Genomic DNA, 16,078 nt, shown 5'->3' with positions numbered 1-16,078 from the left:
TTACTAGCCGTGGTCATCGTAATCGCAATTCAATCAGAAGGAGACACCAAATTAACAACCGACGATGCATATTTATTTGACGAATTCACATTTGCTTTCTATGTAACTAATTGACAAAAAATTAGCACATCATACGAACCAATATTTAATAAGAACTAAAAATCCTATCATTGCTAATTACAAATATCCTATCATAAATAATCATTGTAAACTATTTAAATTTACGCCGCTTAGTTCATGTAAAAATTTTCACCGATAAGGAAATTGCCCTTTGCAACAACACTGAATAATTGTAAAAATTATTTAGGCAAGAATAAGGAACAAACATCAATTCGGTATAAATCGGGACGATTTTATTTAGGAAGAGGAGAGTTAAGGAATGATTTCATTCACAAATAATAAATACAAATATCATAGTTAAGTAAATTCTAAGTATAATCATGCAGGGCTGAACAAATCCAAACATATTTTAAGAATACCAAAAGAGTTCTGTGTATGCCGCGATGTTTGAATTTGGTATCCCCACAAAACTCATACGGCTTTAGAAGATGACGTTGCTCAACACCAGCAGCCCCATCAGAATTGAGATGGACCTCTCCGAGCCGTTTGACACCAAACGAGGTTTCAGATAGGGTGACTCGCTGTCGTGTGACTTCTTTAACCTGATGTTGGAGTGCATCGTACGAGCCGCAAAACTTAGTCGCTCAGGCACAATATTTTATAAGAGCGTACAATTGTTAGCGTATGCCGATGATATTGACATCATCGACCTTAACAACCGCGTTGTTAGTTCTGCCCTCTTCAAACTGGATAAAGAGGCAAATCGAATAGGTCTGGTGGTGAACGAGGACAAAACGAGGTACCTCGTGTATTAAAACAAACAGTCGGCGCACTCGCGTATCGGCACCCACTATTGACAGTTATAATTTTGAGGTTGTAAAGGACTTGGTGTATTTAGGAACCAGCATTAACAACGATAACAATGCAGCCTCGAAATCTAACGTAGAATCTCTCTTGCCAACAACTGCTACTTTGGATTAAGTAGGCCATTGAGTAGTAAAGTCCTCTCAAAGTCCGAACAAAACTAACACTCTACAAGGTTCTCATCATGCCCGTCCTAACGTATGGCGCAGAAGCCTGGACGATGACAACATCCGATGAAGCGAAGCTAGGTGTGTTTGAGAGAAAGATTCTCCGTAAGAATTTTGGACCTTTGTACGTTGGCAACGGCGAATATCGCAGGCGATGGAACGATGAGCTGTATGAGCTTCACGACGACATAGACATAGCGCAGCGAATAAAGATTCAGCGGCTACGTTGGCTGGGTCATGTCGTCCGAATGGCTACAAACGCTCCGGCTTTGAAAGTATTCGATGCGGTACCAGCTGGTGGTAGCAGAGGAAGAGGACGGCCTCCTCTGCGTTGGACAGATCAGGTGGAGAAGGACTTGACTTCACTTGGTGTGTCCAATTGGCGCCGGTTAGCACGAGAAAGAAATGACTGGCGCGCTTTGTTAAACTGGGCCAAAATCGCGTACGCGGTTATCGCGCCAATTAAGAAGAAGAAGAAAAGATAACCATATGTATTTTAAGAATAACAAGAGATAAACATGTTTTTCCTAAACAGCAAACAAAGAAACTAATATACAGGTCGTGTAATTTTTTGTCGGACATTTTAAGGAGAAAATTTCGAAACAATTAGTTTATGTTCTCTTATAGTAGGTAAATAGTTAATTACAATAGTATATTACTTTACGCATGTATGTATATAGTACTTCCATTGATAAAAAGTGCACGAAAACATATGCATACCTATATCTGCAAGGTTTGAAATTTACTCTGAAGTGAGAGTATTTGAAGGTTACTGTACATATTTGAAGGTTACCATAAATACAATTCTGTGCCTATGCATGTGCGCTGGATTTCTAGAGAAGTTTTAGGGAATCGTAAAATATTTTGCTGTGATATGCTTGAAGAATTTAAAATAAAACCAATTGTATCATCATCATCCTTACCGAATTGATAATTAGTGACGACAAGTTGTTAATAATACCAATTGTTTTAAGGTGTTTATTATTATATATGAAGAAAAAAATGTATGGTAATATTTAGCATACACCTAATATACCTACATATGTTGTATGCTAATACATAAAAACATGCATACATACAATTTCGCGCAACTTTCATAAAAAACCAAAAATAACTAATCTGTTAACGTGCATACAAATCATATGGACATATAAAAAGAAGATATCTATTATGTGCGCAAGCAAATGCAAGCTAATGTAAACCACATTTTTTCATATTTGCGTGTCACTCTCTGCCTCTCATTTCTCTCCGGCAGCCATTTTAATTAATTTCCTACTGTTAACTTGTGGTGAAGTAATTCCTGAGTAGAATTTCTTACCTTAGTTTTGTTAGAGCCCAAAATGAGGAACGGGCCGGGACTGAACCTTCTCTATGAATTTCTCTGCGAGAACCTCATGAACAAGGAGAGCACAGTAAAATACTAAATATACATACATATGCATGTACTCTAAGTCTAAAATACTTTTAAATACAGAAAGAAACCAATTCTGTGTCTATTAGAGAATCCTAGAGATGAGAAATATTTCTTACCTAGTAAAAGCATAATAAGCAACAATATGCAAGCGTTTTTAATTAAAAAGAAAATCCCATCGATACCATTTTCCCGGAAATCTTTTCCGTCGCTGAAAGCAGTGATACATGAATCACTTTCTAAATTTTCATCATATGAACAGTTTAGAAGCATTCCTGCCTTCCGTTTTTCGTCATACTCCATGTTTTGACAATTGTTAAAATTTACATGTGTTTCCAGCTTTGCTGTACAATGACATTTACATTCCCAAATACAGAAACAACGCCTTTCTGTTTCAACAACCAACGTTCGTAAAGCGATCATTATAACTTTTTCTATGCCGGCATGGTCTAATTTATTTTTGGATGAATATGTTACTGGTTTACTTTGTTGAGCCCAATGTGTTTTCGTTTTCATTTCGCTAACCTTAGCCACAACTGAAAAGTAAAAAAACATTATTGAATTTTAGTTTTACATATGAAAAAAATTTAAAGACATTTTTTAAATATAAGAAAATGTGATTTTTTATATAACTACAATATTTATTTGCTAGTTCTGTGTATGGTGCTTAAAAATCTGACTATTGTTTTTAATTTGAATTTATAAGTTGGGAATAAAGATTTTTTCGTACATTCGTTTAAACTCAGGGCTTGCTATAATATTTCGTGCATTTTTTATTGATGGGATAACCCCATATGAGAGGGCAAAAAGGAATGGATTTAAAATTTTTAATATATATATGTAGTACGATATGTCGAAGGCGTAACCTTGTTTTAAGCCAGCGGCAACTTTTTTTTACATCATTAGTGTATGATTCTGCGCGCACTTGACACAGCAACTAAAACAATCACCATTCACGACTGTTGCTATTCTGTCCCGCGCTTAGAAGACATATTTACATACACATGTATGTGGCAGGCATTTGCCATGGTTGGTTCACCAAATATTTTTCTCAAGAAACATAGGCTTATGGATAGCTCAGACGCATGAGGGAAGATGTAGTGGGCTCGCTTTAAGAATGAACGAGCCTTGCTTTGACAAATTCTCTCTGGCGTTTACGAACGAAATATCTGTGACATTTGGGATGCCATTTCCGTTGATATTTGGGACGACTGCGATGACATTTGCGATATTGCAGCCATAATCACATTCATGTCTATTCCTGGTGACGGTCCTGGATTTTCTGCCTTCTCTTCCAATTTGGTCGATAAACAGTTGAAACACATATTCGTCTACATCGCCGCCCTTCCTCGCGCAGCCGTGATTGTAATTCTGCTTTGTTTTCAGAAGTTGACAAGTCACTTTGCCTCAAGTGTTTCATAAGTTCACTCAACTTGGCCATTTTTATTTTTAGCATCTCGTTTTATGGAACCTTATTCAACAATTCCTATTCTGAAACCAATTGCTGCGAAATCGTCCAATAGTTCCTCTGAGTTCGGTCACTGGATTGCTAAATATGTAAAAGTCACAAACTAATGGCAATACAATTTGTTGTAATTTAATTTCAACATTTAATCGTTTTACTTTAGGTTTACACCTTCATGCGCCTAACTTCATTAAGTAACACTGATTACTTTGTGCGCGTGAACCGCTCGTGCAAGTGCTTAATAACTATCGTAATTTCTAGATGTGGCCACTTCTGCCTTGCTTTGTTTTGTTTTGTCATCTGCTCTGAAGGTGGATTCATGTTTTTGTTTCAGTTTCTCACTCAATTGATTTTTGTTGCCAGTCGGTTAGCAAACTTTCGCGTTTTGTCACAATATTTTATTTCCTTAAATTTTATGACAAGAAGCTTTTTTATGGCTTTTCTCGTATATAGAGTAAACGACCCACAGCGACTCCATATAAAAAATTAGAAAAATAAGGGAAATGGATGGATTTTGCTAAAAGTGTATTCCTTAGTGAAAACCTTAGTGTGTTCCTCCCGGAAGCCAAATTGGTTTTTTTTTATAGATTTTTAGTTTTCGATGAAATTAAGCTTAAACTGCATAGTAGAAACTTTTTTCTTTTTGCAATATCTTCTTCTAAATTGGTGCGATAACCGCGTACGCGATTTTGGCCCAGTTTAACAAAGTGTACCAAACGTTTCTTTCTCGTGCTAACCGGCGCCAGTTGGACACACCAAGTGAAGTCAAGTCCTTCCCCCTTACCAATCTTTTGAACGCAGAGGAGGCCTTCCTCTTCCTCTGCCACCAGCTGGTACCGCATCGAATACTTTCAGAGCCGGAGCGTTTGTATACATCTTTATTCGCTGCGCTATGTCTATATCATGGTAAAGCTCATACAGCTCATCGTTCCATCGCCTGCGATACTCGCCGTCGCCAACGTGGAAAGGTCGAAACATTTTCCGCATAATCTTTATCTCAAACGCTTCGAGCGACGAAGAAGATTTTGAAAACCTCGAAATCATAACTGTCAACAGTGACGTGGGTGCTGATACGCGAGTGCGCCGACTGTTTGTTTGATGACATGAGGTACTTCGTTTTGTCCTCGTTCACCACCAGACCCATTCGCTTTGGCTCTTTATTCTTTGAAAAGGCAGAACTAACAGCGCGGCTGTGAAGGCCAATGATGTCAATATTTAGTTTTGCGGGGATACTGTACTGTCTAATGCAGCTTGGAAGTCGACGAAAAGATGGTGTGTGTCGGTTCCGCTTTCATGGGTCTTTTCCAAGACTTGGCGTATTGTGAATATCTGGTCGATGGTGGACTCTCCAGGTCTGAAGACACACTGATAAGGTCCAACCCGTTGGTTGATTGTGGGCTTCAGCCTTGCTAGAAACTTATAGGCGATATTTAGAAGACTCCTGCCGCGATAATGGCAGCCGTAGCCGAATGGGTTGGTGCGTGATTACCATTCGGAATTCACAGAGAGAACGTTGGTTCGAATCTCGGTGAAACACCAAAATTAATGCAATGAAAAAGCTCCTCATAAAAATATCTGACGTTCGGAGTCGGCTTGAAACTGTAGGTCCCTCCATTTGTGGAACAACATCAAGACGCACACCACAAATAGGAGGGGGAGCTCGACCAAACACCCAAAACGGGTGTATGCTCCAATTATATATATATATATAGTCCCGCGATAATTGGCACAGATTACAGAATCACCCATCTTATGTATTGGGCACAGCGCACTTAAATTCCAATTGGCGGTCATGCTTTCATCCGACCATATTTTGCATAGGAGCAGATGCATGCACCTTACCGGCTCCTCGCAGCCATGTTTAATAGCTCCGCCGGCAGTCCGCGTTATCGGTATTCTCACCTCGTCATGGTGCCATAATTTAAGTATGCTCTGGATGTCGGTCACCAGATCGCCGTCTTTGCTCTTGCAGGAAAACGCCCCGGTCTTAAAATCTTCTGTAACCCGCCGAATTTCCTGGTAGAATTTTCGGGCGTTTTTCCTATTGGCCAACATTTCAAGCTCTTCGCACTCACGTATTTCGGCCTCTCGTTTTTTCTTTCTGATAATACGTCTCTCTTCCTTTCTTAGCTCTCGGTCCTCGTATCGTACGTATATCTAAATCTGGTGCTGCAGACTACTATGTTTCGGTTCCCGGCGAAGTCGATCAGCCTCTGTACGATACCGGATATTTCGTTGTGCAGGCTGAATTTTCCGACTTGGGACCAAAAATTCCCTCATTGCCCTGGCGTTGAAGTCACCAAGCACGACTTTTATGTCGTGCGGGGACAACGCTCATAGAAGGAATCTTTGTTCGCATCATCCTTCTCTTCCGACGGGGCGTGGGCGCAAATGAGCGAGATGTAGAAAAATCTCCCTTTGATGCGGGTTACTGCGAGACGCTCGTCCAACGGAGTGAACGGCTATATTTGGTGTCGAAGTCACTCTCCTACACCAAATCCAACACCGAATTTGCGCTCCTTTACATGGCAGCTGGCGCTTCGCAAGGTCCTAAGTCTTTCTTGCCTTGCCCCGTCCATCCCTTGGCTCGCTCCCGAATGGGTGTTCGGAAGGTACCCAGAGGATACTTGGGCTAATCCCGGGAGTTGGGAGCTGCTTGAACCATTTGTAGAAGAATCGTTCTGGCCACTCTCAAGTGAATGGCGATCAGTAACTTTCCTGCGTGGACTTCTACATATGGAACCATCCTTTTTACCATATACCATATTTTAATTTTTATTTTTACATTAGTTCAAGTGCTTGAGAAAAAATATAATGATCTTATTGATTGTCGAGCGTGTCCATTTTTTCACACCAAAAAACCCATGCTGAAATAATTTTCCATAAATAATTTTTAGCTACGACGCGCCTGCAATTTATCGTTTAAAATTGTAAGTTGATAAAAAAATTATAAATAAATTTAAGCAGTTCTTTCAAGTGGTATAAATGTAAATGGACCAATAGCAATAGTTCAATTAAATTCCTTCTATCGTATATAAATTAGGTGCAGAACGAGGGTTTTGAAGTTGGCGAAGCCAATTATTTGGAATGGAAGAAGATATTGAATACAATTAAAATGATGTAGCGCAATGAAATATTTCATCGGTTTAGGGCCAATAGTTATACTTTAAGTTAAGTTAAGACTTTTAATCTCCTCTAGAAGGCTAATTTGGAATAATTGTGAACCTCTTGTTTTTTAGGTTTAGAATGGTCAACGGACGTGGAAGGTTTACATTTTTTGGAAAATTTGTTTACATTTCAATTTTTTTTAGTATGATTTTCAATTGCACTTGAATTCATTTTTGTCAATTTTCCCTAACTTTTCTGAGTTGGGCAATTAACCGGAAACTTATTGGCTATTAAACAACCGTCAATACTACTCATAGCCAAATGCTAGTATATAGAAATGTCTGTCTGCTTCAGAAGTTCCGTATTCAGTAGGCTTTTCAATTCGTAGAATAAACAGTAACTAGCTTGTTCTGCAGATTACGCGTTTAAAGGAATGGTATTTGACCGGTATTTTTGCAATGAAATCTGGTGGTTTCAGACAAAACAACTACTTTATTCAACAAAAGATAACTGAAGACGTTTTGTTCTTATTTTTGAAGATACAGTTGCATGCATGTTTTTATTCTCAAAATTGTGAGAAAAATGTGACGATGCGTATTTACGAAAAACACAAGTATTATTACTATGATATGAAATATACATGTAAATATATATATACAATAGTTATTAACGAATACATAAAAATAAGTTTTTACCGTCACAATTGAATTTTCTACGTTTTTGTTGAGTATCAATTAGTAATGGGAAAAAAAAGGTAATGGTCTCGCCAACGTATGGTAGTAAATTTTTCATGACATTTGATTTGGCAACAGCCCATGGTACTCCGCAGTTACTCACATATATTGAAAATGTTTTGGCTACTAAACTTTCGTTAATAACATCTATAGAAATTTGGAGAACATCTTTGGCTGTTGCATCCGTAATGATTCTTGCTATTTTCAATTTAGAGTTTTTTTGATGAATAATAACATTTTCTTGAAAGGGTATCTGTATTTTGATGCTGTATCCTGCAACGGATGAAGGATTTTTTGTTAATGAGAACATATACTCGTATAAGTTAGTGTGTCCCTTATATGACACAAATTTTTTTTCTAATCTGGAACATTTTCTACTAATGCTATAAGATACTCAAATATAGAATTTCATATATCCAACATAATTGTAACCAGTTCAGACTGAGTTCCAAAGTTTAGTAAAAATTGTGTTTTGTCCTCAAATTAAGTGAATAAAAGTAAAAATACGATTAGATGAACATCAATATTTAATTTAAAACCTAAAGCTGATAAAAGACATAAAGCTGATGATAAAAGTCCTTTAAAATCTTGCATTAGTTTAATAGCCCTTTCAGCAGTATCATTCATAACTCAAAAATGCCTTATTCTTCTTTTAGCTTAAAGAAAAGCAACATTATTATCCTAAAAAAATACATCAAACTGTCGTCGATTTGCAGCCGTGATAGAAAATGTTTGCTCTTCTCCAATATGAAATCATCCAGTGTTTTATCTGAAAAAAATAAATAACAAAACTAAATAAACAAAAGATTTAATGTCACAAAAAGTCAATTTAACTTACCATAAAATTTTGAGTCAGTTCTTCCTTGGACGGGTCATAGCGTTTGCTAAAATCTGAGGTTTTGTCCCTGTTGCAATCATTTTCTTTTTGGGTTGGTTATGAACTTCATCAAGCAGTGATAGAATGACTGTCTCTTAACACAAATACCACACGTGATGACTAAACTTGTTTATAGAAGCTTTATAAATTGTTGCGTCAACTTTTCCGTACTCTTTTAAAATCTTCAAGAAGTGCAAATCTTGGTTAGGCGCTTTGGTCACCACTATGCATTCGAGCCAAGTTTTAACATACAACATCACGACAAATATGCAAACATCTTGTAGAGCCTTTTTGTCCTGCATTGTGACTGAAGTAAACATATTTTTTAAAGAAGAGATCACTCTCACCACCCAACCTGCCTGAGGAAGGCCTTAGTTTTAAATGTTCTTTCATGATATTAAGAGATGGTTCAGTGTTACTAGAATCAATTTTTCTCACAATTATTTTCCAAAATATTCCCTTTATATATGTACATATGTACATATTTCTTTTCAATCAAAGCCTACTTATTTTCACAGAAAATTATAACAAATAACAAGAGTTGAAAAACATTAAAGTGTTTATAATAAAAACATATCTCACAAAAGTGGTAAGTTCTATGCATGTATGTAGGGGAAACAAGGACTTATTTTAATCGAATACAATAATAGGACTCAACACTTGGTTTTAAAGCTTTTAGGCCCAATTCATATCCATGATGAGGACAGGCGAAAAGCAGCAGTTCTCTTCCTAAAGTTTACTCCAAAATAGCACGAGCTCCATTGAAACGGTCAGTATTGGAAGCTGTTGTGTCGCAGCACATTATTTGTACTTTATCGTGAAGTATATGAATATGCGTATGTGCGTTATTCAGAACAGAACACACGTGTTTTTAAAACGCTCTTGAAAAAAATAGCTTATATTTATATTTAAAACTAATTCGCAAACTAAATCGGTCGTGTTTCACTTTAAGTGCGATTGGTTTGTTATATTTATATTATTAACAAATCATCTAAAGTAAACAAAAGTAAAACAAAAAAGTAAACTAAAAGTTCTCCGCGGACAGTGCGTGTTCGCCCAGCCAGTAATGATGGGAGCAGCAGCTTTCTGCAACGGGAAGAACAACGGGGATACAATTTCCCCGCTTGCAAGTAGAATTAATGCAACCGAAATTGCCCCTCTCTTGTAAACGAACGGAAAAACTACTGATCAAACTATGAGTACACTAAATACACAAGACTCAACAGAGGGAATCAGCAAATGCGTGGTCGAAGCAAAATGTTTCTCTAAGCATTATTCGAAGCAAGTTATTAGATGCAAACAATTTTCATGTTGTCGCTATTATGTCGCTAAAATCCAAATTTATGAGGAAGCAAATTTTAGGAAGATAGTAAACAATTTCGACAAGATGCAAGTGTTAAAGAAAGTGCGTGTGGCGTAGTACACATAACAGAAGTCAACTTTCAAGGCAGACAAAGAAAGAGGGAGGGACCCGAGAGAGAATGAGAGAGAGAGAGAGAGAAAGAATATATATATGTATAAATAAATTCACAACATTTGCAGAGAATACAAATAGACAAAATTTACAAAAATACAATAATTTTTGACGAGAATTCATAGAGCATACAAGTAAGTGTTGCTCAATATATATACACATATGTACATTATGTTAGTTATGTTTGTGCAAAAGTTCCATTACATCTCCAATTCTTATAGTGTTACATAGTATGTGCATACGCACTGCAGCAACCATGACCTACATTTTTTTCAATTTATATTTGATTACAGGGAATAATATATGTATGCATTTTCTAGATAGTATAAAACTTTGAAATTTAGAATAAATCAAAGAAAACGTCAAAGAAACGTGTTTGCATATATGGGACAACTAAGTTAAATTGCATCTTTATTAAATATACATATTGTTGCACGCATATGTATGCACTGAAGCAACGTGACCTACCTCACGAGCATCGCCTTATCATATTTCATGCAATAATTAGGAAGTATCCTAATGATAAAATTCCTGCTAACAACTGCTACAACAATTCTATTGTACATATGCATGTGCATATTTGTACGAGTATGTGCATATACACACTTGATGCCCTAGCCCAGGGGTCTCCCAACTACGGCCTTGGATTAATTTTATTTGTAGCAATTATTAAAAGAGATTTAAGATGCTGATCGGTTAATTCATTCTTTGTGTATTTCATCTTGGAAAACGTTTTCTCACACAAGTACGTCATACCAAAAACAGAAACAACCCACGAGCAAACTTATGCAAATTATCAAACTATGCCAGTGGAAGACTCTTATAAAATTCCAACATAGATGAATTTTGATATTTGTTCTTAAACATATCACTGCACTGTAAATCAATAATTTCCATTTGGATTTCCAGAGCCAGGGTTTCAATGTCAGAATCAAACGGATTTTGAAAAAGCTTAATTTCATTCGCAATGGCATGAAAGTCTGAGAAACAAATATCGAAATTATTGTTCAAAGCAAAGGGTGATTTTTTAAGAGCGATGCGAAAGTTCTTCAAACAAACACACGTGAAATTCAGAAAAATGCATGCAAATTTTATTTAACTCGATAGTACAGTCCATATAATTTAATGTTTGAAGATTATTTTATCCAAATGTTGACCGCGACTGCGATTCAAATGGTTCATCCGCTTAGTCCAATTTTGGCATACTCTTTCCAATTAAAATGTTCACCGATCTCGCCTCTCAACAAGTCCATTGTTACGCGTCCATTTCAGGCAAAAAAAAGTTGGATATCATTTCACGGTAGCGCTCACTATTCACACGTTTCACTACGTTTCATTACGTTACGATTCGCAGCATCTTTGAAGAAGTACGGTCCAATGATATCTCCAGCCCTTAAACCAAACTGTGGCCTTTTCTGGATACATTTGATCCAAAAATGAGCTTCGTCGATCGTTCGGCTTCAATTCTTGCACCAGCTGTATTTTGAAAGGCTTCACACCTAAATCCTCTCGCAAAATTTTCTACGTTGTTGAGTAACAGAGGCCCAATTGCTGCGAACGGCGACAAATCGATAATTGATGGTCGTCATTAACACTGGCCGATACAGCAGCGATATTTTCTTCAGTTCGCACTCTACGTAAGCGTGTTGGTGGTTCGATGTCCAATAATGTAAATTTGGTTCTAAATTTAGTCACAATAGCTCGAATAGCCGCTTCAGTGGGTCGATTAAACTGACTATAAAATGGAAGAAGCGCGCGATAAACTTTCTTAACAGAACACGCATTTTTATAATAAAATTCAATGATTTGCAAGCGTTGTTCGTTTGTAAGACAATTCATGGTTAAATTATAGACCAAACTGAAGATGTTTGACAGTGAAACAAAACACGAAACGTGCGTCAGCTGTATAAACCAACTGTTTAAAAAGATAATAGCTAAAAAATCACCCTTTACTTACAGTTTCGACTGCAAATTCTGTCTCTGGAGTGTGAATATTTCACATGTTTTAAATTTTGTGAAACATTTTTTAAGTAATTGCGATTGAAATAGTATTATTTTCTGCCTGAACTATTTGATATTGGTATATAAATCAGGGAGAAGATGATTTTCTCCTTGCAATCTCAAACTCAGTTCATTCATATAATTTGTCAAATCGACATAGAATGCAAATTTCCAAAGTATGCCACCTGTTTCCTAAATATGCCACCTGTTGTGGATAGCTGAAATAGATATGACGTAGTATAGTACATAGTAGCACTACTTGCCACTAGATGCCTGTTTGCTTAGGTGTGCAGAAAAATTAAGATTTTTTTGGCCGTTGGAATATTCCGAAGAAATTATTATGGGCCTAGGGTTTCAAAGTTGCGAGACCCCTGGACCTAAGGCTTCAAAGTGTGAAGACCCCTGCCCTAGCTTATGCACGTATATATTTGTATTCTGAACTTTCAGCAAAACAATGCTTATTAATATACACATATACATGCACATGCTAAAATTCTATGCCTAGCGACTACAAGAACAAAATGCATTAATAGGCGGAGCCGTAGCGGCCATCATTCTAGTTGCCATGGTGCTGAACGGCCTAAAATAGTTGCGGCGGCGCTGAACTGTTTCAACAATTGTACTGTACAACAAAAACTAATCATAAAATATATATAAGGTATAGCACTCTCTCTAGCTGGCGACCGCCGTAGCCGAATGGGTTGATGCGTGACTACCATTCGGAATTCACAGAGAGAACGTAGGTTCGAATCTCGGTGAAACACCAATTAAGAAAAACATTTTTCTAATAGCGGTCGCCCCTCGGCAGACAATGGAAAACCTCCGAGTGTATTTCTGCCATGAAAAAGCTCCTCATAAAAAATATCTGCCGTTCGGAGCCGGCTTAAAACTGTAGGTCCCTCCATTTGTGGAATAACATCAAGACGCACACCACAAATAGGAGGAGGAGCTCGGCCAAACACCCAAAAAAGGTGTACGCGCAAATTATATATATATATATATTAGGCCGGGTCGATTTGTGGGGAGGCAAAAAAAATCGCCCATTACTCTGTGAAAATCATATTCTAGGGATCAAAATAAGAAACTTTGCCGAAGGAACCATACCTCTAAAACGAATTCTGATGCCCCCCAATTTGGGTCGAACTTTTTAGTTTCTTTTCTCATGTAAAGGCCAAAAATGGTGATATTTTGAAATGATTGTATGGGAAACCCCCCAGGGGAGTTCCAGGGGGTGTGCCACTGGCATGGGTGGATCGGCCGTCGAAAGTTAGTGCGGGTCGGTCATACATTTGGACTCGATTGGAGCACTCTAAATGGGTCAAAGTGGGATTTTTCGTTCGACCCAAATTGGCGGACATCAGAATTCGTTTTAGAGGTATGGTTCCTTCGCCAAAGTTTCTTATTTTGATCCCTAGAATACGATTTTCACAGAGCAATGAGCGATTTTTAAATCTACCCGCCTTAATATATACATATAGCTCTCTCTCTCCTTTTCCTCTACGTTATATCTTTTTTCTCTCTCGCGGAACGAAAATGCCCAAAATGTTGCATGGCCTTGAAATTTTACTCTCCATTCTCGCTCGTCCATCGACGCCTGAGAAGTTTCACTTCAAAAATGTAGTAATTGTGGTGAAAACCACACTGCGAATTATAGGGGGTGCCCTGTATGTTTAGCGATAAAACAAAAAGAATTACTGCCAAATAAAAGACCTGTTCCTTCTATAACAGTAACAGCTGTAAATTCTATTAGTTGCCTACCATCAATATAGTCCAACCACAAATCCAATCATATGCAATGGTCTTAAAATCCAATCCAAATGTCGAAATAAATAACATGAATAATGACGGTATAGAGACAAACCCTCGTGCAAAATATTAATCAATTTATGGTTGGAATGCAAAGCATGATACAGTTAGAATTCAAACCCTTTTAAACAAACCATAATGTACACAATCAAAGTTTGTCATTGCAACGCTAACGGTCTCACCAAGCACAAGCTCGAAGTCTATAATTTCCTATTATTAAATAACATTGACATTACGCTTATATCCGGAACTTTCTTACAGATAAAAATTATTTTAGAATTCCGGAATATCTTTTCTATTCAGCAATCTTATTAAAAAACGTCTAAAGCACAGTATATTAGAGGAGTTTAGAGAAGTTCACTATTCTTCAACTTCAATTTTCCGGTACGATGACTATCGCAGCTGTGTACTGCCCACCTTCTCAAATGTTAACTGAACAACTTTTTTGCCAAACTTGGGTCAAAGATTATGGCTAAAGGTGACTTCAATGCCAAACACAACTACTGCGGTTTTAGGTTAGTCACACCTAGAGGGAAAAAAATTTTTAGTTGTATATTAAGTGCAAAATTTGATATTGTATCTACAGGACAGCGAACATTTTGGCCATCTGACCGCCAGAAAATGCCTGACCTGATTGATTTTGGCATTATAAAGGGTATTGATCGCAAGATTGTCACAGCATCTTCATCCCTAGCATTGTTCTCCGATCATTATCCATCTAGTATATTCATGGAAGGTAGTCCTTGCAAGAGAACAGCCCAATCCCAATCTTATAAACTGGCTTAAGTATAGGAAATGCATTAGTACTCATATAAAAACCAATGTTCACTTAAAGAATAATCATGAAATCGATAGGCAGGTACTTACATTGGCCACAAATAGCAAAAGTCGTGTTATCTCCCAGCGGAACGCTGATGAGACTATAGAATACTTAGTTAAAGAGAAACGAGAGCTGAGAAGGTCTGAGCAACAATATCGTTCTCCAAAATACAAGAAATTCTTGTCTGAATGCACAAGTTGCGTTGCGCTCTTATTAAAGAAAAGGAGAGGGCTTTTCATGATTTTCTTTCTAATCTTACTCCTACTGACCAAACAGATTATGCATTCTGGAAAACAACAAAAAATATAAATCGGACCCATTCCTATGGTAGTCGGTTCTACGTTACCGGAATGACTCGGGTTTTTCCCGACCAAGGGCTGCCGCCCCAGAAAACTAGCTCTGTCTAGTGTACCGTACCCCACCCCCAATCTTTCGTCACAGAAGCAATTCCTCGTAGCATGTTTACTACAAATACTTCTCGTCAGGGTTGGTATTGAACCCAACCCTAGACCAGAAGTATTCTATTGTTGCATATGCCACAAACGGCTCCACCCGAACTTCACATCGGTTAGGTGCAACAAGTGCAACGGGTGGTGCCATGTTAAGACCTGCTCAGGTCTTAACACACACAGGGAGGGGTCCACATGGTATATGACCACGGGTTGCTCCTGCCACCAGGTGGCCCCTGCCTCAACGGATATATCGTCAAATGCGCCTGCACGTCACACTGCCGCCACAAAAAAAACCTTAACGGCCCGGAGCCCACAGGTGCAACACAACTCCCTCATCGACCCACAACCCTCCTGCTCCAATCCCAGCACCGAAGTGCGCGCAGGCGGACGCGCATTCCGTAAGGTGATCACAGCTGCCGCGGCTCGCTTCATACCTGCTGGGAGGATCCGAGACATACGTCCTAATTTCCCAGCTCAAGCAGCTGGAGCTTAATCACCTACGCTAGGCCGATTCCGGGGATACCCGCATAAAGGATCTCAATTTGGAGATCTGGTAACTGCTAACCCAACACAAGCGGACCAAATGGGAAGAACACTTAAAGTCCTGCAACTTCAACTCTGGTGTGAGCAAGCTCTGGCCATGCTATTTTAGTCGGGAACTTATTCTGCATACTCTGACCGACAGATCCAAGCCTAGTGCCACCAGACGTCTGCACAAAATGACGTACAACAGTGCGTCACTTACTTTCTCCAGCGATGAGGTTCAGGGGGCCATCAACCAAATGAAATATGCTGGTGAGGAAAAGCTGGGTCCATTGGAAGTAGAATACCTCACTTGG

General features: G+C 38.2%; 1 protein-coding gene across 1 annotated transcript in view; it reads right to left on the bottom strand.

Annotated features, from left to right (window-relative positions):
• The window catches only part of LOC129235403 (uncharacterized), an 82,750-nt gene that overhangs the window by 28,046 nt on the left and 38,626 nt on the right, over nt 1–16,078 (bottom strand). The window contains exons 11-12 of the mRNA XM_054869228.1: nt 7,771–8,082; nt 2,622–3,038 (exon numbers count right to left, since the gene is read on the bottom strand). Of these exons, the coding sequence (XP_054725203.1) occupies nt 2,622–3,038; nt 7,771–8,082 (729 nt within the window). The remainder of the gene's footprint in view (nt 1–2,621; nt 3,039–7,770; nt 8,083–16,078) is intronic.

The sequence above is a fragment of the Anastrepha obliqua genome, chromosome 1, assembly GCF_027943255.1.
Source record: "Anastrepha obliqua isolate idAnaObli1 chromosome 1, idAnaObli1_1.0, whole genome shotgun sequence".
Lineage (NCBI taxonomy): Eukaryota > Metazoa > Arthropoda > Insecta > Diptera > Tephritidae > Anastrepha > Anastrepha obliqua.
The sequence above is the reverse complement of the archived record's forward strand: the minus strand, read 5'-3'. Positions and strand labels throughout refer to the sequence as shown.